At 34.9% G+C, this 22,339-nt stretch overlaps 1 protein-coding gene across 1 annotated transcript in view; it reads left to right on the forward strand.

The window, feature by feature from the left end:
• Nucleotides 1-22,339, forward strand: part of vipr1b (vasoactive intestinal peptide receptor 1b) — an 83,734-nt gene that overhangs the window by 34,665 nt on the left and 26,730 nt on the right. Inside the window, exons 4-6 of the mRNA XM_056450344.1 lie at nt 6,951-7,051; nt 9,466-9,563; nt 17,077-17,212. Of these exons, the coding sequence (XP_056306319.1) occupies nt 6,951-7,051; nt 9,466-9,563; nt 17,077-17,212 (335 nt within the window). The remainder of the gene's footprint in view (nt 1-6,950; nt 7,052-9,465; nt 9,564-17,076; nt 17,213-22,339) is intronic.

The following is a 22,339-nucleotide window of genomic DNA, read 5'->3' on the forward strand; positions in this document are numbered from 1 at the left end:
TTCGATTTCATATGTTCTCTGTGTGCAGTGAGCAGGGGATATTGTAGTTCACTATTAATGAGACAGTATGTTTATTTGAAGTGCCGTGCAATATCATCAAATCTGACGCAGAGGGGTCGGATTCATCTCGGGTTATGCATGTATAGAAATTAATATAAGTAATGTAATAATAAATGCTTTATATCTTGCAGTTCATTTACAGTTCAGTATGTGACTATACCAATATAATATAATATAATATAATATAATATAATATAATATAATATAATATAATATAATATAATATAATATAATATAATATAATATAATATAATATAATATAATATAAGGGGGACACAGTGGCTCAGTGGTTAGCGGCACAGTGTTTTTTTTTTCTCAAAAAAGCGGAGCTTTAATTGGCCTCATTTACTCTACTATTTGATTTAAATACTGCATTTTAGTACATTTTAAGCAACATTTTAGCTGAAATAGATTGTTGGATGGTCATGATAACTCATTCATTTATTCATTCATTCATTCATTTTCTTTTCGGCTCAGTCCCTTTATTAATCCGGGGTCACCACAGCGGAATGAACCGCCAACTTATCCAGCACATGTTGCCCTTCCAGCCGCAACCCATCTCTGGGAAACATTTATACACACTCACTCACACTCATACACTACGGACAATTTAGCCTTCCTAATTCACCTGTACCGCATGTCTTTGGATTGTGGAGGAAACCGGAGCACTCTGAGCAAACCCACGCGAACACAGGGAGAACATGCAAACTCCACGTAGAAAGCAAAATAGTTTCTCAATTAAAAACAATACAGTAGTGAAAGATGACTTCACTTATGTCAGACTGTATGTTTTCTTGCACAGCTGGATGTTGGAAAAATAATAGTTTGCATTGATCAAAACATAGTTTGAATTGATCAAAGTCATACCGAATCGACAGCCAACAGAGAATTCCACTTGGTCTTAAAACCTTTTTCTAGAGGTTATTTTCACTATTTATGATGGTATAGCAGTCAAAATAGGACAAATGAGCCCATATTATTAGTATAAAACATATACTGGAATAGTTGGCGGGTTGTTCTACTGTGGCGACCTGTGAAATAGAGACTAAGACGAAGGAAAATGAATGAATGTTGCACTTCTGTTTACTTTTTTTGTGAAAAGACATTGTTACACTACTGTGTTTGGAAAAAAGACACTGTTAAACTGTGACTACTAAAAAACATTATTAGCCCTCCTGTGAAATTTCAATTATTATAAAGTTATTTATAATAATCCTAAAATTTGTAAAATTAAATTAAATAAAATGATGTGCTGTTTAATGAAGAGAAGATTTTTTTAACACGTTTTTAAACATAATAGTTTTAATAACTAATTTATTTTGTCTTTGCCATAATGAAGTTACAGAATAACTTACTAGCTATACTTTGCAAAATACTACTATTCAGCTTAAAGTGTGATTTAAAGAACTCACTGGGTGGATTAGTTGATTTAGGTTAATTAGGTAAGTCATTAGATAACTGGCGTTTGTTCTTTAGCCAGTCAAAAAATTATTATTTTAGGACATTTGTTAATTTTAATTTTAGAGAACTATTCATTTTAAACTAAGGAGTATTTTTTTTTTTTTAATAATGTAATTATCATGAAGAAAAATATAATTGGAAATACTGTAAAACAAAATCCTTGCTCTGTTAAACATCACTTGGGAAATAATATTTTCCTTCGGCTTAGTCCCTTTATTAATCAGGGGTCGCCACAGCGTAATGAACCGCCAACTTATCCAGCATACTTTTTATGCAGCGGATGCCCTTCCAGCTGCAACCCATCACTGGGAAACACTACGGCCAATTTAGTTTATTTCAAGAGTTCACACTTAGCTGATGATTGATACTAAAGCTTGTTTGGCATGCTGTCCCGGGAGAGAGCCCTTAGCTCATGAGGTCCTCAAGCCCTGGGCTCCCTCCTTTTTTGCAGGGCGAGAGGGGTGTTTGAGCTCAGGTAGATCTCGATGAACTCTCCCGACTTATTTCTGGCTGAAAGAATAGCTAAGAAGAGATGTACACTTCCTAAGAGCTTGGCTATGGTATGGATTTGGTATGTTCAATTTACTTAGGTTGCATGTTTTTGGACTGTGGGAGGAAACCGGAGAACCCGGGGAAAACCCACCAAGCACAGAGAGAATGAGCAAACTCCACACAGAAATGTCAACTGGTTTAGTAGGAACATTAACCAGAGACATTCTTGCTGTGAGGCAACAGTGCTAATCACTGGGCCGCCGTGTCGCCCATCTGGTAAGGAGGGGGAGTAGGGGTGGGTGGGGTGGGGGGATTCTTCAAGACGAAGATACTGAGATAAGAAAACTCTGGTTATTTATAGTGCCATAGGAATCATCTGATTGGTGAATTAATCGTGAGCTGATGCGGGACCAGCTGTGAGCAATCATGAGCACATGATCTCTCGAAATTAGTTTATAAATTAACTTCACTCTATTCACCTATAGCACGTCTTGTACTGTGGGGGAAATCGGAGTATCCAGAGGAAACCCACACGAACACGAGGAGAACATGCAAACTCCACACAGAAATGCCACCTGGCCCAGCCAGGGCTTGAATCAGCTGCCTTTCTGCTGTGAGGTGACCATGTTAACCACTAGGCCACCTTGTCGCCCATTTGGGAAATATGTGTATTTTAGGGTTTGGAATATATACAGTGTATGTATGTGGTGTACAGCACATTGACTTTTTTAACATTGACAATTTTAATTTCAATTTCCTGGCTGTGAAGTGATATATCATTGCCTATATGCCCTTTGAAGTAAACATATATGTTCCCTATAATTTGGTAGCTCAAATGAAGTTCATTTCAGATGGATAACACTAATGTAAAATGAACATACAGATACCGGTACAGCTGAAATATATTCAGGAGCAATTTCCTTCACTCAAGTACCACACGTTTCTGATGGATTTTCATTTAAGGCATACAAATACAGCACATCTCTGAATAGAAAAAGATAGATTACGCTTTTCAGAATGATAAAAGTCTGTCCATAGTTCAATATCAAGGATTAATGTGACATTGTGGGTTTTTGCTTGGTGGGATCTCTGTGGCTTATATGAGAAAGCTGGAGGTCCACTGGAATAATGTGTGCGGATGGATATATTATGTGTGGGTGTTTTGATAAATGTGAGAGGGTTGGCATCAACCCTTCATGACAAACAAAGCTTACGCTAAAAGCCAAGAGTAAACATCCCCTTCAATAAAATGACACAAGCTTTCAGGTGTTTGGATAAATGCGATGTATTAAAATGAGAAGATTTTAATCCCTGTCTTTCTGATATGCTTTTTAGATATAGCTGGAGGTATTAGCTTAAATAATCTTAATCCTACGCAATAAGCACCTCTGATTATTAATGCATTAATTTATTCAAGTCGAGGCTAAAATATTGTTTTTATGGATGTAATGATTATTGGAATGTTCAGATGCTCTACTCTTGGATTGTAGACATGAGATTTTGTAGACGTGTGTTATTTCAAGCACTTGCTTATCAAAAGTCAACTGGATTTCGAGCAGGTGGCAGTTTTGAAATTGTTTTATTAAATCATTTTATTAAATCGTTTTATTATTTTGTCAGGATCATGTGATAAGCTCTTCACACACCAGACAAATGGAGAATTTAATTTAGCTTCTTCTTGTCTGTTCTGATAATGTTCTCAGCTTGCCTCATGATTGTTTGCATGTTTGCTTGTAAGATTTATAAAGGAGAAAGCTCATTTTTGAAATGTATGCGATTTATGCTATGTTTGTTTGTTTGTTTTTCCTTCAAGCAATTTCAAGTACTAATTCAGCAATAAATCAAATGCCCAGAGTTTGAAGACACAGGGGATTACATACAGCTTTACTCATTAGTGTTGCCAAATCTTGTTTGAAAAACAAAATCTGCAAATAATCCCATATTCAGCTGAAGCCCCACCTCTTTAACATATGTGGACATGGCAACAGAATAATAAAGTATGTGTGCTAAGAAGCAGCCTTTCAAATATGAACAAAACAACATTGTCAGCAGTGATTTGGTTAAAATTGTCAACCATAATAAGTCTGTCTACGTAATATTACTTTCATTAAAGATGTGATTCCACAAGATGTTAAAATGTTGCCATGTTTTTTTTTTAATAATTTACAATAAGGTTGTATTAGTTAATGTTAATACATGTACTGACATGAACAAAGAATAAACAATACAGTTATTACAGTATTTGTTCATGTTAGTTAACTTTAGTTAATGAAAATACTGTTGTTCATTGTTAATTCCTGTCATCTCACGGTGCAATAATGTTAACTAGCATGAATTTGAATGTTATAATGCATTAGTATATGTTGAACTAGGATTATATACATGCTGTACAAGTATTATTCATAATTAGTTGATGGCAGTAAACACATTAAAGGGTCCTTGTGATGCAAAATTAACTTTTGTTAGCTGTTTGGAAAGAACTGTGTGTAGGTGTAGTGTGTCCACAGTCATACTGGAGTGATAGAAACACAAGTCTCTTTTTTAAAAATTTCCTGACATTAAAATAGGATCAAAATCCCAGTGTTTTAAAGGCCCACCGAAATGTTTTCTAAAGTTTTTAAAGTTTCTAACTTTGGTTTGGTGGTCTCCTTTAGTAGGTTTTAGCAAAAAAACACAAACACACACATTTTCTCGTAATATATATTGTAGCCTCATGTCTTGTCACAAACGGCCATTATATCTGAATTTCAACAGAGCTTTCCTTAGCAGTAATATGTGATATGACTAGTAACAATGGCGTTAAATTTAAGATATAAATTCAAGATTGATTCTTCATCAAAGTGCATGAAAAGACAAGTTGCTTTTTCAATGCAGAAAACAACATCATCTCAACATGTTGACAACACAAAGCAAATTATACCGGACCTCAGCTACAACTATAGTGTTTGAGGGTCAAAGTACAGTTGTTTGTGGGTAGCCAATGCAGAAAATTGACTGGCATTATGCAAATTTGTTTCAAACCAATGTTTGTGCAGGAAGTAAGACTGAAGTCAGGCAGTTCTGAAGCTGCTCTTTCTTTTGGGAGACAAAAATTGCAGACCACTGCATGAAAGATGATATGAAAAAGCAGAAGAGGAGAACTTAAATTTTTCAGTTTTCCATTAGTTGCTAAACAATTCATTGTAAAACTGGAGGTTATTGGCCGTCAGGACTAAAACAGGTGGTCTTTGTGAGTAGATTTGTTGCACTGAAGTATTTCTGCTGGCAATTGTTCCTTTGGAAAGTATTTTTTGTTTTTTGTGTGTTCCTATTTGAGAGCTCTGTTGTATGCCTCTATTCAGAGAGCATTTTGTAATGTTATGAGGCTCCATTGCTTCATTCAACATTCACATTACAAGCACATTGAAGAAAAACCTACTCAGGGACTCATGCACCTACAGTCTTTTTAAATTCAAGCCTGGAAGAAATTGATTGGCTTGTTTTGGATCAATATGTGGCATTGTAACCCAGGATCCGCTATGAAATCACTGAGGGGGAGCTAAGTGTCCTTCCTCCTGAAGTATACATCATATTTTTCAAACTCTATGGAGCGTAAGACAATGTTCTTTAAATGAATCATTGTTGTGAGAAACCCACACCTAGTCCTTGAATGCCCCCCTATCAAAGACTCATAGAAATGAGTCATGGATTGTGGTGTAATATACAATACACTCTCTTATAACCAATTGGAGACTGTAGAGTTTTCGTCTAAACTTTTTCACTAATGTAACAAAAGTTCAGTTTTCAATGTTCTATAGATTTTTCACTAACAATGTAATCTTTTTATTAAGTCATTATATATGGTTATTTCTCTAAATATAATTTGATTCTAGTCCAGTCTAAGGATTTGATTAACTGGGTAACTGATTTGATTAAATGGTTCTCTCTAAAATGTAATGGATTTGGAAAATCAGGTTTGTTTTAATGAATCAGTTTATTTTAGAGTTCTTATATGTGCAGTCAGAAAATCAGATTCCTTTGAATTGGTTCACTTAAATGTTTCTCTCATAAATCGACTTATAAATCATTTCATTTTTAATGGTTCAGTGGTTCAGTTAAGTGGAAGTTTGAGGTATAATTTGGTTGTGTTGAATGATTCATAAATGGACATATGTTAAAAAAGGGATTAATCAACATAAACACATATACGATATACAGATTTTTCTAAAATGTTTACAAAATGTGCTGTTTTAATATGAATTAGCTTTTTCAAGTTTGATACTGTTAAGCTAATTGAGTTTTATTTTAATAAATAAAAACATATTGTTCAATATTATCATTGTAGCTGATTAATTTTATTGATTTCTACAAGACTAAATAACTAAATGTCAATTTACATGAAATATTCCTATAGGCTTCTACTTCAAGTCTGAAAATGAATGTTTAAATATATGTGTACGTTTTTGTTTCTTTGTGATTAATTGTAAAAATCTACTTCAGCAAAAGTTTCAGATTTCTTTTCAAGATATTGTGACTACAGTTTCAAAGTAGCTTCCTTAACACTGAATAAATCCATTGACCCCGAAAAATGTTTTTCTCATCCAAGCATCTCAATAATTCATTGTTCATATTTATATACAGCACAGATCACAACAATAAGCTCACTGAGTCACAGATCTCGGTTGGGTCTCTTTGTGTATTGATTGGACGCAGAGTTTAGCATTGAGTGGAGGCAGTGTGCAGTGAGAAAAGGCAAAAACACCTCAGCGAGAGAGGTGACGTGGCCCTCCATTTCTCAGCTTTAGTTCAGAAAGCCATTTAATTTTGTGCAAACAAACTCCAGGAAACCAGCCCTCATGCTCAGTTAAAGTCGAGAGAATAATAAACAGATGCAACTTCGAAACAAAGCAGCCAGCATGTGTATCTTCAGCTTAATGACCTTTAAATCTCTCACACAGGTAACCTCTCTAAAACCTGCACTGCTGATGGCTGGACCGAAATGGACCCGTTGGAAATCGCAGTGAATTGTGGATATAATCTAAATGGCACTGTTGACGATGTAAGTACTTTACATCTTTAAAGGTTATTGAGAGTCTTTGCAAGATGCAAAAATCTCTTTAAAGTATGTCAGATGAGCATTTTCAACCCCACTGGTGTTATACAACACCAAAATGATCCGACTCTTGAACGTACTGAACTTTTAGACCCACACAGCGATCGTTTTCATCAAATGAAGTGTTCCTCTTCCTAAAAAAAAAAAAAACAGCGATCACCTTTTTCAGTCAACCCCTTTGCATGCTTTTCCAGCCTTTTATTGCCTGGTGCAAACTAACAAGTCCGAACATAATAGCTCTTTTATTTAGCATTGCACACCAGTGTCAGCCTTTGGATGCATTTGTAAACATACTAATAATCCATCACTGAAGCAGCTATTATGCAACATGAAACGCCTTGATCTTTTGAGCAGAGAGTAGTTAAGTGAAGAGCAACTGACCTTTGGCTTTTAATGAAAGTTTTCCCAGCGTATGTTCACAACAACAGGACGAGTAATCAGCACAGTCAGTCCTCAGAGCCACCGGGAGTATGTGGGCATGAGACTCAAAAGAATTGAATGTTTTTGTTGATGAGCCTCTAATGCTCCTTGTTGGCATGGCTGCTTTTTAGATTAAACTCTGGTCAAAGACTATTAAAATGCTCTCCACACTGGTGAATCTTTCAGAAAAGTTTTGCGTGGGAGAGTCAGCATAGCCATTATTACCAAAAGAGATAACCTTGAGTAAGAATTCTTCAGATGAATTCAGATGAAAAGGACAGCGCATTGAGTCATACTGTAGGCAGTTTTTTTTTTTTTTAAAGCTGTAGTGGTTATAAAGGTTGTTTTGATCCCAGTCTCATTCTTTATACTGACAATTTAAAAAAATTTGATTTAAATAAATAAATTAATTTAGACTAGCACAAGATGTATTTTGTCATCCTTTATGAGAAAGTTTTGCTAGAAAGCATGTTCAGTGATGTTTAAATCACAGAAGTGAACAGTGAAATAAGCAGTTTAATGTGATGCTTTGATGCATTGCAATGGACCAGATAAGGCAGGACATGACGAGTGGCTCTTCTTTTTTAAAATATCGATTTTTTTATAGCTAGATTGGAAGCTAAAAGGATAATTATAGATATTTTCCCCATTGTTGTGCATTGTATGCACCATAAAGTAAATAAATAAATATATTTACTATAAATAGCATGGCATTTCTGTTTGGAGTTTGCATGTTTTCTTACCCAACTTTTACTGTAGGGTGTGGGACAGGCATGCGACGTTAACAGTTTTCAAGGTATACCGCGGTTTGAAAAAGTCAAGATTTTATAACCACCAAAATTTTCTGCTATACCCTTCCTACGGTATATGTTAGAGTTTTTAGGACAACAGTATCTCCAGCAGAAAAGATATCCAAGGATACCATTTTAAATTGTAAAGAAATCTGTGTTTTTGAAACAAGAGGAGACAGCAGAAGTCCATGATTCATTTGAATTATTTAACCTGACATGTTTACTGTTCCAAAGTATTTTAAATGTTTCTTAAAATAAAATTGATTGTGTTCAAAGGGGAAAAGTTATTGTTTTTTGCCCAAACTTTTAAAAAGATCATATTTTGAAACAGTAATCACAATACCGTAAAACCGTGAAATCGTGATATTTTTATCTAAGGTTATCATACTGTCAAAATCTTATACCGGCCCATTGCTAGTGCAGGATGCTTTAGATTATAAAGAGCAATTAATTGGACAGAAGATCTGACAAGAAGCTGAAGTGGTAAGTGATGTTATCAAAATAGTTATCTGAATAGGCAGAAGTTAGAGAGTGCTGAGAGTTTTGAATTCTTATCTTCTAAATTCGAATGTTGCATACTAGCTTATAGATAACCATTAGACTGACAAACCGATACTAACACCACCAGCACCACCACCAAAAAAAAAAAATACATAAATAAAATAAAATAAAAAAATAGGGCCCATTTTACTAACAGCTTGCACCAGCTGGGATAATTTTTTGATGACATCTGCATTGCTTTATGATGAAAATTAGCTGCATCTGTCATTTTTAATTCTGTATTGTTTTATTCTTGCATTATCAGTAAAGCACTAAAGAAGCTAAATATTTTATACACTAAAAAATAAAGGTTAGGATTTGGTAAGATATTTTTATGTTTGTAAAAGTGTTTATACTTGATTTTAACTGTTTTAAAATCTGTTTTAATGTGTTTTAAATATGCTTGAGATGTCAAACATACATTTTCGTTACTCCAATCATTACTCCACTCTTTTTTGTTACATAATTCTTCAGAAATCATTTCTTAATGCTGAATTGGTGGTAAAACATTGTTCATAGATTCTTTGACTAGAATGTTCAGCAAATAACATATATGATCAATAAAATACAGTATATACTGGTATACTGATTTTTTCCTTTGTTTTGCAGGACAGCTTCTTTAGGTCAGTGAAGATCGGCTACACCATCGGCCACAGTGTTTCTCTCATTTCTCTCACAACTGCCATTGTAATACTCTGTATATTCAGGTAAAACTTCTACATTTACTTTTTTAAACTTTTTTGTGTGTTTTTTTTTTCAGTTTATCAGTTTTTCAACAAACAATTGTAATATATTTGCAGCAAAAAAAATAATAAAATATATATATATATATATATATATATATATATATATATATATATATATATATATATATATATATATATATATATATATATATATATATATATATATATATATATATATCTAAACATCATGCACTTTTAAAGGTCAGTTTTAAAAGTTTTATAGAACATATCCAAGCCAGTTATTTCAAGAAACAGAGTGACGTAATATCTTGCTGACTGTTGAGAATTAACTGAAATTGGCATCAAACACATTTAAAAAGTTTTTTTTAATGAAATGAGAAATCTTAACTCTTAATATAATTGTATAATTTTATATTTTTTAATTACAGATGATTCATTTTATATTTCCATGCACACATTTTTTTCTTAAAAAAGATACAAACTCAAGATATTTGCTTTAATAAAGGGCTAAAGTAAGACATTTTGATGAAGCTAATGGCTTTAAACACGGAAAACATGCGTGGTTCCAGCCCCAGATTTACCACAGGGTGATAATAAAATGAATCACTAAAGCTGTCGAAGATTAAACAGGAAGCAACATGTTTCCGTTTTGACACTACACAGATTGATCTACCTCACCAGAGGCTGAACAGCCGGCTAATGGTAGAGATAAAAGCTTTCTTACATATATATTCCAACAAACACATTTCATTCAGGCCAAACTAGACTGTCCACCATCAGAGAATTATTTCAGTGCGCAGCGCTCATATATAAACCCAGAAGTGACACTTTGAGCTATAAACATGATTTACAACTCTTTAATTGGCACCAAGTTAGCATTCAAGTAGTCTAGGCAAAGTTAATTACATGTTAATGAAGGATTGCATGCATTTGGATCATAATATTTATGATACTGTTCTAGTAGGTGATTCATGTTTCACATGGAACATTACCAGTGTTGGGTATATATTATTTACCAAATTGTAGTCTAAATTATTTAATGTAATTTATCATGATTACACATTTATGTAATCTGATTATTTATAGATGATTTTTTTTTACCTGACATGTTTAACACATTGATGTGAGAAGCCTAAGCCTGCACCATATATATATATATATATATATATATATATATATATATATATATATATATATATATATATATATATATATATATATATATATATATATATATATATATATATATATATATATAAAATGAACATATATAACATAATGAATAATGCACGTCTAGCAAGTTGTTCTCGCGGACTAAAGCTTGGCAAAATTATCAGCAGCATGACGCAAAATGCAGGCTTTTTTGTGGATTCATTAAACCCATATTTTTCAGATTCCTTACTCCATACACAACTATTCCCTCCTATTTTGAATATCATAACAGGATTGTTTGGCCACATACAGTTGAAATCAGAATTATTAAACCCCTTTAAATTTTTTTCTTTTTTAAAATATTTTTAACAGAGCAAGGAAATTTTCACAGTATGTCTGATAATATTTTTTCTTCTGGAAAAAGTCTTATTTGTTTTATTTTGACTAGAATAAAAGCAGTTTTTAATTAAAAAAAATAATTTTAAGGTCAAAATTATTAGCCCCTTAAAGCAATTTTACAATAACTTGCCTAATTAGCCTAGCCTGCCTATTTAACCTTAAAAAATAAACAGGGGGGCTAATAATTCTGACTTCAACTGTCTATTATGTAATCCAGATTACAGGTAATCAGCAGTGCTGAATAGATTACTTCCAAATTTAAGTTTGTTACTAATGACAAATTACATAAAGATTGTAGTCAGTAATGTAATCTTTAACATTACTCATTTTAGGCTATGTATTCTGACTGCTTTTGTGTAGAGATTGTATAGATGACAATTTAATTCATACAGTGCATCCAGAAAGTATTTATAGCGCTTCAGTTTTTCCACAATTTTTTATGTTACAGCCTTATTCCAAAATGGATTAAATTAATTTATTTCCTCAACATTCTACACACAATACCCCATAATGACAATGTGAAAAAAGATTTTTTTAAATTGTTGCAAATTTATTAAAAATAAAAAAGCTGAAAAATCACATGTTCGTAAGTATTCAAATTGAGCTCAGGTACATTCTGTTTTCACTGATCATTCTTGAGATGTTTCAGCAGCTTAAGTGGAGTTCACCTGTGGTAAATTCAGTTGATTGGACATGATTTGAAAAGGCATACACCTGTCTGTATAAGGGCCCAGTGTTGACAGTGCATGTCAAAGCACAAACCTAACATGAAGACAAAGGAATTGTCTGTAGACCTCCGAGACAGGATTGTCTCAAGGTACAAGGCTGGGGAAGGTTACAGAAAAAAATCTGCTGCTCTGAAAGTTCCAATGAGCATAGTGGCCTCGATCATCCGTAAGTGCAAGATGTTTAGAACCACAAGGACTCTTCCTAGAGCTGGCCGGCCATCTAAGCTGAGTGATTGGGGGAGAAGGGCCTTAGTCAGGGAGGTGATCAATAACCCGATGGTCATTCTGTCTGAGCTTCAGTGTTCTTCTGTGGAGAGAGGAGAACCTTACAGAAGGACAACCATCTGTGCAGCAATCCACCAATCAGCACTGTATGGTAGAGTGGCCAGATGGAAGCCACTCCCCGCCTGGAATTTGCCAAAAGAAAGGACTGAAGGACTCTCAGACTATAAGAAACAAAATTCTCTGCTCTGATGAGACTAAAATTGAACTCTTTGGAGTGAATGCCAGGCGCTATGTTTGGAAAAACCAGGCACCGCTCATCAACAGGCTAATACCATCCCTACAGTGAAGCATAGTGGTGGCAGCATCATGCTGTGGGGATGTTTTTCAGCAACAGGAACTGGAAGACTAGCCAGGATAGAGGAAAAGAATGAATGCAGCAATGTACAGAGACATCCTGAACGAGAATCTGCTTCAGAGTGCTCTTCACCTCAGACTGGGGCGACAGTTCATCTTCCAGCAGGACAGTGACCCAAAGCACTTCCACAATATCAGTGGAGTGGCTTCACAACAACTCGTTGAATGTCCTTGAGTGGTCCAGCTAGAGCCCAGACCTAAATCCTAAAAAGAGGAATGGACAAACATTCCCAAAGACGGGCATACCAAGCTCATCATATTCAAAAAGATTTGAGGCTGTAATTGCTGCCCAAGGTGCATCAACAAAGTATTAAGCAAAGGCTGTGAATACTTATGTACATGTGATTTTACAGGTTTTTCTATTTTTTTAAAAATTGCAACAATTTCTAAAAATATTTTTTCACATTGTCATTATGGGGTATTGTGTGTAGAATGTTGAGGAAATAAATGAATTGAATCCATTTTGGAATAAGGCTGTAACATAAAAAAATGTGGGAAAAGTGAAGCGCTATGAATACTTTCCAGATGCACTGTAAGATGCACTGGGTTCATATGAAATTTAATTATAAATATTCAAAGTACAAAGTCAATACAAACATGCAAATAAAAGCAGATTTCTGATAGGCAGTGCAAACACATCCATGATATATTTGCAGTGAACACAAGGTATTCACCTCAGTCACATCTTCCATGTGAAAAGCTTCACATTTTCACAATTTCATATTGTCGGAGCTGAAAACATTCCATGAGTAATCCGGAGAGAGTGACATTAAAATCCAGAATAACTGTGAATCATTTACTCCTATTGTGTGAATATTTATATTAAAGTAACAGCAGCCTAAATATATCCTATTTACATCTGTGAAAAGTAACAGGAGTCTACATATATCCATTTTATTATTACTATTTTTTTTAAACAATGATTACTTAAATCTGATTACATACAGTCAGTCAGTACCAGAGCTGCATATTTCTGCAACATGCTCTTTATATAAAATCTTGTTCAGAATCACCCATAAAATACTATCTTGCTAATAAATGCAACAATTCAACCTTTAAAAACTCACGTGATCACAGCCGTTATAAAAATCCATAAGTTTTGCTGTAAACACACATATTAAAATACTTTCAGCAGTTCACAGTGTTCATTTTACAGGCTTAATCCTCCTTGCAGCATCTGAGAAGTTAAGTGCTCTCTTCAGGGTCACAAACATAATAGCCCACGGCTCTTTTCTTATGATTACCAACCCCCAGCATTAACTACACCTCAACCGACCCCATATACTGTCAATCCCATCAGTAATAAGGCTCATATGTGTCAAAGTAACACCGCTTCTCAGTAAAGCTCCTGATGTTCAGCAATGTAATCAGTCCTAATCCAGTCTATTAACACTATCTGCACTCGAGCTGCGGGATTTAGCGGTCTTAACTGAGACTATATCAGTCTGATGTGGGATTTCAGAGAATGACAGAGGCGGAAGACCTGATAGCACCTCAGGATATTGTTGTCTGTTTGAACGCTATCAATGGCTGTGGTCTAATTAAATTATGCCTTTTCTGGGAGATGCTTACATTTTATGGTGTCCAAATCCATCAGGGGTTTGTCAAGGTTGATCCTGCAGATGGTCAAACACTAGAGACCTAACATAGGCCTGTGTGTGTAAAGATCATGCTGATAGTGTCAGATCATAGTGTGTGAAATGAGCAATTTTGCGGCATCAAGGTGTGAGGTTAACGGAAACACAGGGATTTGACCTTTAACTGCAAAGTTGTAGCAAGTTAGGTAAAAATGGTAATGTTATAAAATGAGAATTGCAACTTATATAAAACAGCAGCCTCCATAAGGATTATAATATTAAAAAATAACATTTAAAATTATTTGTAATCCTAAACAGTTGAACTGTTAAATTTATGCTCTATAAACAGCACCTGACACATTGATGTACTTTACTGTAAATGAAGTCTCAGCATGCCTGTTGTGATTGCACTTCCGAATGAGTTGTTTTTATACATTTAGATTACCTTTTAATTTTAGTTTTATATTTGGCTTTTTTGATATGAGCTTTACATTTTTTTTAATAGATCACACATTATTTTAAGGGACAATTCTCGCTATAATGAACCATTAACTATGACTTTTGCCTTAAACTCCTAATTTAATATTTATTGAGGTAGTAATTTGGTATTAGTGATGTAGAATATGATCATGCGGAATATGTATTTTAATAAGTACTGACAAATACCTAATAGGCATGAAATAAGCCATTAGTTAATAGATAAACTTTTCTCATCATTTCAACTTTCATCAGTCAAACTGACTAAAAATAGTAAGTAAAATTTTGTATTAATTAAACAAATATTAGTTGAAACCTGATTAACTCATTAAAAGTGAAATTACCATAAAAATATTTGCTGATATAACTTTTTAACAGTGTATAGCTGGGATTTAATTTCAGTTCATTTTTAGATTTTTTCTGTACGGACGGACAGACAGCCTCACGTTCCTGGAGAAGATTTTTACCCTCACATTGAGTCTGTTAACATGGACACCAATAATCCGATTTTAATGTGATTAAGACAATACTAAGAGTCAACCATATAAACAGCGATCTTTGATTATTTTAATCTGACTAAAGTCATAAACGAACTATAATGGAATTAAGACATGTGGAATATGCCTATTTTAGTTGCATTATTGAAGTGCAGTACGGACATGTAAACACCACAATCAAACTATTACCGTCATGTAGGACTTTTTGCCACATTTTGCGACAGGATAGTCCATAAATATATGGCTGTTTGACACTATTCTCTGCGCCTACCGAGTCAGTGGGACAGTGGGGTCAAGGGACCACTAACACACACAAAAAAGAGAGTTTTTTTCCCTCCCGTTCGGCCGGCAATATCAAATTCTATTAAAACACCAGTACTTACTTCATACTCGCTCCCAATTCCTCAGTTTGACAAGGGACATAAATTAATTGTTCCTCAATGAAAGTGAAACTGCCGAACTGCAGTTAAAATCAAAAAATTAAAAATGAAACACCTGAATTTACTGAAACTCCGGAGGAAACATGGATAGCGTGGTGACGCATTGACATTTATCAGTGTATGTGCTATAACATGTAAAACGGTATCATGAAAGGAACATTCAATAAACAACTCATGTAAATGGCTTAATCCTATTATTGTCTTATTCAGATTAAGGAAAATAGTTTGATTAATATAATTTTTTAAGAGGAATTAACATTTTAGTAAAAAATATATATATATATATATATATATATATATATATATATATATATATATATATATATATATATATATATATATATATATATATATATATATATTATAATTGCATATTTGACAGTAAAGAGATTTGTGATGTTCCTAAAAATGTATATATGCAATATTATGTTTTTAACTGTATTTTGACCCAGTTACTTCAAATTTAGTTAGTTTTAAATTACTTTTACTAACACATTCACATATTGTTTCATACTGATGAGCAACTGAATGAGATTTATATAGATTATTATTTGAAATTCACACTGAAGTACTCTGTAAAAACTAGTTTTGTAATAAATTTATTTCCACTTACAGTTGTCCACAAGTACAATTGCATAAAACAATAACCACCACCCCACCATCCTAATAACTGCACAGAAATGCCCTAGCACCCATCTCAACACAGAAACTCCTTACTGTAGCTACCATACAGAAGACCATAGCAACTACAGAGGAACACCTTTATTCCCACTCTGGGAATCTTACCAACTCCATAGCAAAGCCAGTAGAAACCACCCAGCAACTTCATAGCAAAGCTAATGGAAACCACCCAGTATTCCATAGCAACACCTTAACAACCTTCCAGAGTACCTAGCAACCACATAAAAACATAGCAACCACCCCCGACCATCCTACTAACTGCACAGAAAGTATTCTCACCCTGAGAACCTTACCACCTGCATAGCAACATCTTAGAAGCCAATCCGAGTACTACTACAGAACTGACCAACCATGTAATTTCCAACAATGCTATTTTGTAGAGAATATGAACAAAAGACATGATGTTCTGGGTGTTTTGGGATATCAGAGTCCCTCTCTATGTTTTCAAAAAGGGCTGCTTTTTGAATTATGCAGTTTTGGATGTGTTCTCACAATAATACCTCACCCATAAAACAAAAAAAAAGCCATCATTTACTCCCTCTCATTTTACTCTAAACCATATTATTTTCACAGAGCTGATGCAGTGTGGTCATTATTTTGATTCCCAGCCATAGCTTGATCACATATAATAAGCACGTTGCACATTAATTGAGCAGCTACCTTGAATTAAAAAAATTCCCTTGTTTACCGTAAGTAGAAACATGCCTGTAAAATGGCAACAAAATTATCTGTTTAACAAACCCCTTTGACACACCAGAAAGCTCAATTAGGATTTCATTTGTAGTGTAATTAGCTCTCATTTTTTCCGTTGTTAGTTCCAAGGACGGGGTGTAATTAGGGGGCAAGGGATTTCTCAATCAGGCTTAACATATTTTAGATTCAGTCCGTGAGTGTGGCTGATTGTATTTCTTGTTTTCCCTCAGGAAACTCCACTGCACTCGCAACTACATCCACATGCACCTGTTCGTGTCCTTCATTCTGAAAGCCATCGCGGTTTTTGTCAAAGATGCAGTGCTGTACGATGTTGTCCAGGAGTCTGACAACTGCTCTACTGGTTCTGTAAGTTCAGTATTGATTAAGGTTGATTCAATAATTGGACATGCATGTTGCATTCAAAAAAGGTTAATAATTGTTTTAATAATTAAAAGTCCAAACGATCAATTTTCTTTTTACACCATAAAATAATTTGAGAATTAGGTAAAGATCATGTTCTATTTTTGAGATATTTAGTTTATTTGCACTAATTAACATAAATATATCAAAACATAATTTTGTCTAAATAATCTAACTACAAATATGCATTCCTAAAAACTTTATTTGGACAACTTTAAAGGCGATTTTCTCAACATGTGGATACTTTGAACCCTTAGATTCTAGATTTTCAAATATTCATCAATCATAATTATTAAAGGCCATTTGAATTTTTTTTTTCTTTTTTAAATGATGTTTAACAGAGCAAGGACATTTTCACAGTATGTCTGATAATCAGGGGCATAGTAACCGGGGGGGATGGGGGGATACCTCACATTTAGAGACAGACCATTTAGAAACAGGTAAATAATAATTATATGAATGTATGATCTCATGCAGACCCCCCCTCCCACACACACACACACACACACTTTTAAAATGTCGCTACGCTCCTTCTGATAATATTTTTTCTTCTGGAAAAAGTCTTATTTGTTTTATTTTGGCTACAATAAAAGCAGTTTTTAATTATTAAAAAACATTTTAAGGTCATCAAATGTGTTGACAAAATCTTCTCTCCGTTAAACAGAAATTGGGGAAAAAATATACAGGGGGACTAATAATTCAGGGGGGCTAATAATTGTGATTGCAACTGTATATCAGACAATAATGGCCAATTCTAACAAACCATACCTCAATAGAAATCTTAAAATAGAAATTTCAGATGATGTATATGGTGTAAAAATCTCTTTTTCAAAAAATGTACCCTTATGACTGGTTTTGTGGTCCAAGGTTACAAATCAGTGATCAATCAATCAATTTTGGTACTATTTGTCAACTACTGTACCAAGCCTGAAATTAACTGAAATAAACATTTTTAACTTTGTAACAAAAAAAATGGCCACACTATATTTTGATGGTTTGTTTGTTTAAGTTACATTGCATCTACATGCCAACTAATTCTTGTTAGATTATAAGTAGACTATTAGGTTGGGGTTAGGGTTGGGGTTAGAGTTAGGGTTAGTGTCAGTTGACATGTACTTGCAAAGTTTCTTATAGTCAGTTAAATGCCTGTGAAAAAGCAGTATCAGCAGATATTAAACAGACAGTCCACTAATACTCAAATGGACCATTAAAATAAAGTGTTTCCAAAAATGTAATCAATTGTACACTGCACTAATTAAATTATGATTAAACAATAAATTATGTTATTAAACAACCCAATCAACTCAGTACTGATCAATTTTGTGTTCCTTGATTATGATTGCGTTGAATTAACAGTTTTGATGTTTAACTAAGCAACTCTTAGTGTAAAGACTTTGTAACAGGGGCACAAATATCTTTCAGTTTAAATTTTTTTCAGTGATGGGGAGTGACATTATTTTTTAGCATCTTACAGAATTGTGGAGGCTAATTTCACTAGTTTAAAGACTAAGTATGGTTCGGTAACAGAATGGACACAAGATTAATTAACACAGATTTTTTTTTAGATTAAAGTTATGGTAACACTTTACAAAAATAAAATGGTGAACTATGATTAATATATGTTGTACAAGTATTGTTCATAGTCCATGCTAATAAATATGTTAACTAATATGAAGTAATAAAACCTTGTTGTAAAGTGTGACCAATATTGATAATGTTGTACAATTAGGTAAATTACTATTTATGGCTTTATAAATAAATCAAGGAAATATTGCCAAAAAGTCAAATAAAATATTTTCATTACACAATCATACAATGGAAAAAATACACTGACTAATTCAAACAAGGAATTATGATTTTCAGCCTCATAAACTTTTTTTTTTACATTGATATGGCCTGAAACATATTGTGATCCATGTCAGTCAGTGACAAATTATGAAAATGTTTTAAAAAGAAAAGAAACATCCAATCTGGACACCAAAATCTATCCATAGTTATAAAATCACCCACAAGTGTTTATTTATTTTCTCATTTATCGTTTCGCAGGCTGTAATAGTTTCAGTTAGCGAAACATGACATCCAGACCAAGCAGTGTTAGTTGTCAGCATAAATACAGTATACCCAGCTGATCAGGTTTACATTTTTTCATGCTCGCTACATTAACAGAAGTGTCACGGGCCTCTCGACTGTTATGTCTGCTGCTAAACATCCACGGGCATAACTTCACACTGGCTGCTGAATTAAGTGCTGTCGCTGACCTCTGTTTGAACCGACGTGCCAAATTGCTTGTTCCAATCATTCTGGATGGCATGTGCATTCACTGTTATTGTTGCAGCCCCTCAAGCCAACTCAATTTCACAGATTTTTCTTTCACAACACTGCCGAATTACAAGATGTGATGTGAATTGTGGGTCATTTTTTTACACTGGTACCAAAGGGATTTCCTCTGTGCTAGTTTTACACTGCTGTGTTGACAGAGATGGACTGGAAAAAAGTAGTAAATCAAAGACAAAACTATTCAGAACTATTCACATTTCACAAGATACTAACACGGTTTTTCTACTTACATTTTGTGACATTTACTAGCAACGTCTTTTAATAAACGTACAGTATTGTACCGTATACTGCTTTGTGTAATACTAAGCTTTTTGACTAGTTTAACCAGCAACCCTTCATGAAAGATGGTTGATTATTAGACCATGCAAGCAAAACTAGCAAAACTAAAACAAATAAGTAATACCAAGTTCAGACTGTAGGATTTTCAAAGTAGTCACATCACAGATGTTTTCACACTGCATGACTATCTGGGGTAACGTTCTGTCGGTGCTGTGCTTACACTGCAAGATGGATCGGCGACAGGGAGTTTCACACTGCATGACTTTAGAATAGGAAGAATCGCAGACAATTTTGTCCAAACTTGGACTCCCACCAAATAAGTTTGACGTCTAATAACGGTGTCAAACGATGTTGATATTTGGTTGATTTTAGCCTGTGTTGAAAAGTCCAAAAAAAGTTTGGAAAAGACCAAAATCCAATGTCAAGCAAACATATTAAAGCAACATCATATTTAGTGGGTTAGCGCAAAATATGTTGCCCCCCCTGCAAGGGTTATAGATGGAGGCCCCAGATGAAGAGTAGGGGTTTGGATGCTAGAAGAGCTTGTAAAACTGAAAAGTATGGGGGGTGGTTGAAGACGATCTTGAATTGACCAGGGGGGGTGGTAGGTGGTAGTGCTTGTAAAACCAGTGGGGGGGGGAGAGTGCTCATAAAACCGCTACGCCAATGTCTGATAGCTGTCATAGTGAAAACGTCCACACAATGTCAAGCTGTAACCTCATTAGATGTTGATATTTGGTTAATTTTATGTTGAATGTTGGACATTAAAGTTGGCCTGATGGGTATTGACATCAACCAAGTTTTCATTTCTAAACAACGTTGGGGTACAACGTCAATCTGACGTTATGTTGAAGTCCTATGCATGCTGGCTGCAAATGTAAACTTCAGCCGTTTGCATTTCTCGCGGTCACAGAAGCTCCCTGTGATCTTAACTAGGTGCAGCTGGAACGTGCGAGCGCATTGCCTCACGCACGCGTCCCTCCATTGGAAATAAAATAACGAACTTGCCTGCAGGTCGCCCACCAGAAGCGCCGCTCGGCGACGCTCAGCGTCGCGCCACGCATCGCCATGCATTTTAGAATTCTAAACATTGGTTTCTATCAGGGTACACACAGCGGCGCTTCAAGTCGGTGGCTGTCCATGGCGCCCAGCCACCACTCAGGACACTTCATATTTCTGCCGCGCCACAGAGCGCCATCTGAATGGTTTCTTTTTAAATAACATGCGGATGTGCGTGTCTGGTGTACCGTGTCGCAACTCTGAGCGGCGCATCCGGTGTCTTAGTCAAAGTTAATTCAGTGTGCATGGTTATTAGTCTCGGTGTACAAGCTTGGAACTTTAAAGTAGCCCAAAGATGGCTGTAAAACTATACAAAGACACAAATGATTTTGTACTCTCTGCTTGGTCTGTGTCTGAGTCGTACATGTACGGCTGAATGCTGGTCCTCTCACTCATGTCGCTTCTCTCTGTCTATCTGTCTGTTGCCACACACAGAGCAGGGGACCTCTTGGCTCCGCCGCCTTGTTACGTTGGGCGGGAAGTCGAAACTAATTTTCATGTGAAGCAACACGCCCCTAAAACAGCGACCTGTGTACACGCCTCCAAAATGACACTTTTAAACACATTATAATAGAAATCTGAATTGTTTTTTGAATTGAACCTAAACTGGCACACTCAGAAGAACCATAATATTAATATTAAATCTTAAAAAGGGGTAAACTCGGTGCCCTTTAAATTAGACCATGCAAGTAAAACAGTAAATCTATGCTGGTTTTTAGGTGTCTAGACTTGCATTAGGCCAATACTTGATGTTTTTATAGTTGAATATTCGACAGTATTAAAAGGAGAAACAAATGTTTGGCAGTGTTTAGCAGGGTCATAGCAGTCATCATCCGCTGACTGCTGGAATAGTGAAGGACGTTTACTGAGATGATTCAGCTGCTGAGATGACTATTGACTGAACTTGACAAAAGAGCATAGAGCTCTCAATGAAAGCAGTGTATGGATTGAGTGTGGGGCTAAAGTGAAGTGTAGTGCAGTAACACGTGTCTGGCTTTCAGATCTGGTGTCTCTCAGTGTCTTCACTTTGTGGAGGGATACGCAATAGATCAAGGTCATCGTTGAGATCTTCAGAAATGCATTGCACTTTCAAACGGTGCATTTTACCATGTTTAAAAGCAATTGGATTTTAAACACAGGCAATTCTGGAAAGATGATGATTGTGTGTTTGAAAATTATCATTTCTAGTTATTGTATGGATTTGAAATAATCTTGCTGCAACAGAAAAGATGAACACGTCTAAATGTGGACATTCCAATCAAGCCACTCTGTTCACCGGTTCTTTGCTGAAAAGTCATGTCACTCAAGGCTGAGACTTTTTTATTCTGTGACACAGATGTCAACTGAAAATGTCTGCAGAAGCTGTTTCTACCACAGATTAGAAAATGAGGTTTACAG

This window comes from Danio aesculapii, chromosome 24 (assembly GCF_903798145.1).
Source record: "Danio aesculapii chromosome 24, fDanAes4.1, whole genome shotgun sequence".
Taxonomy (NCBI): Eukaryota; Metazoa; Chordata; class Actinopteri; order Cypriniformes; family Danionidae; genus Danio; species Danio aesculapii.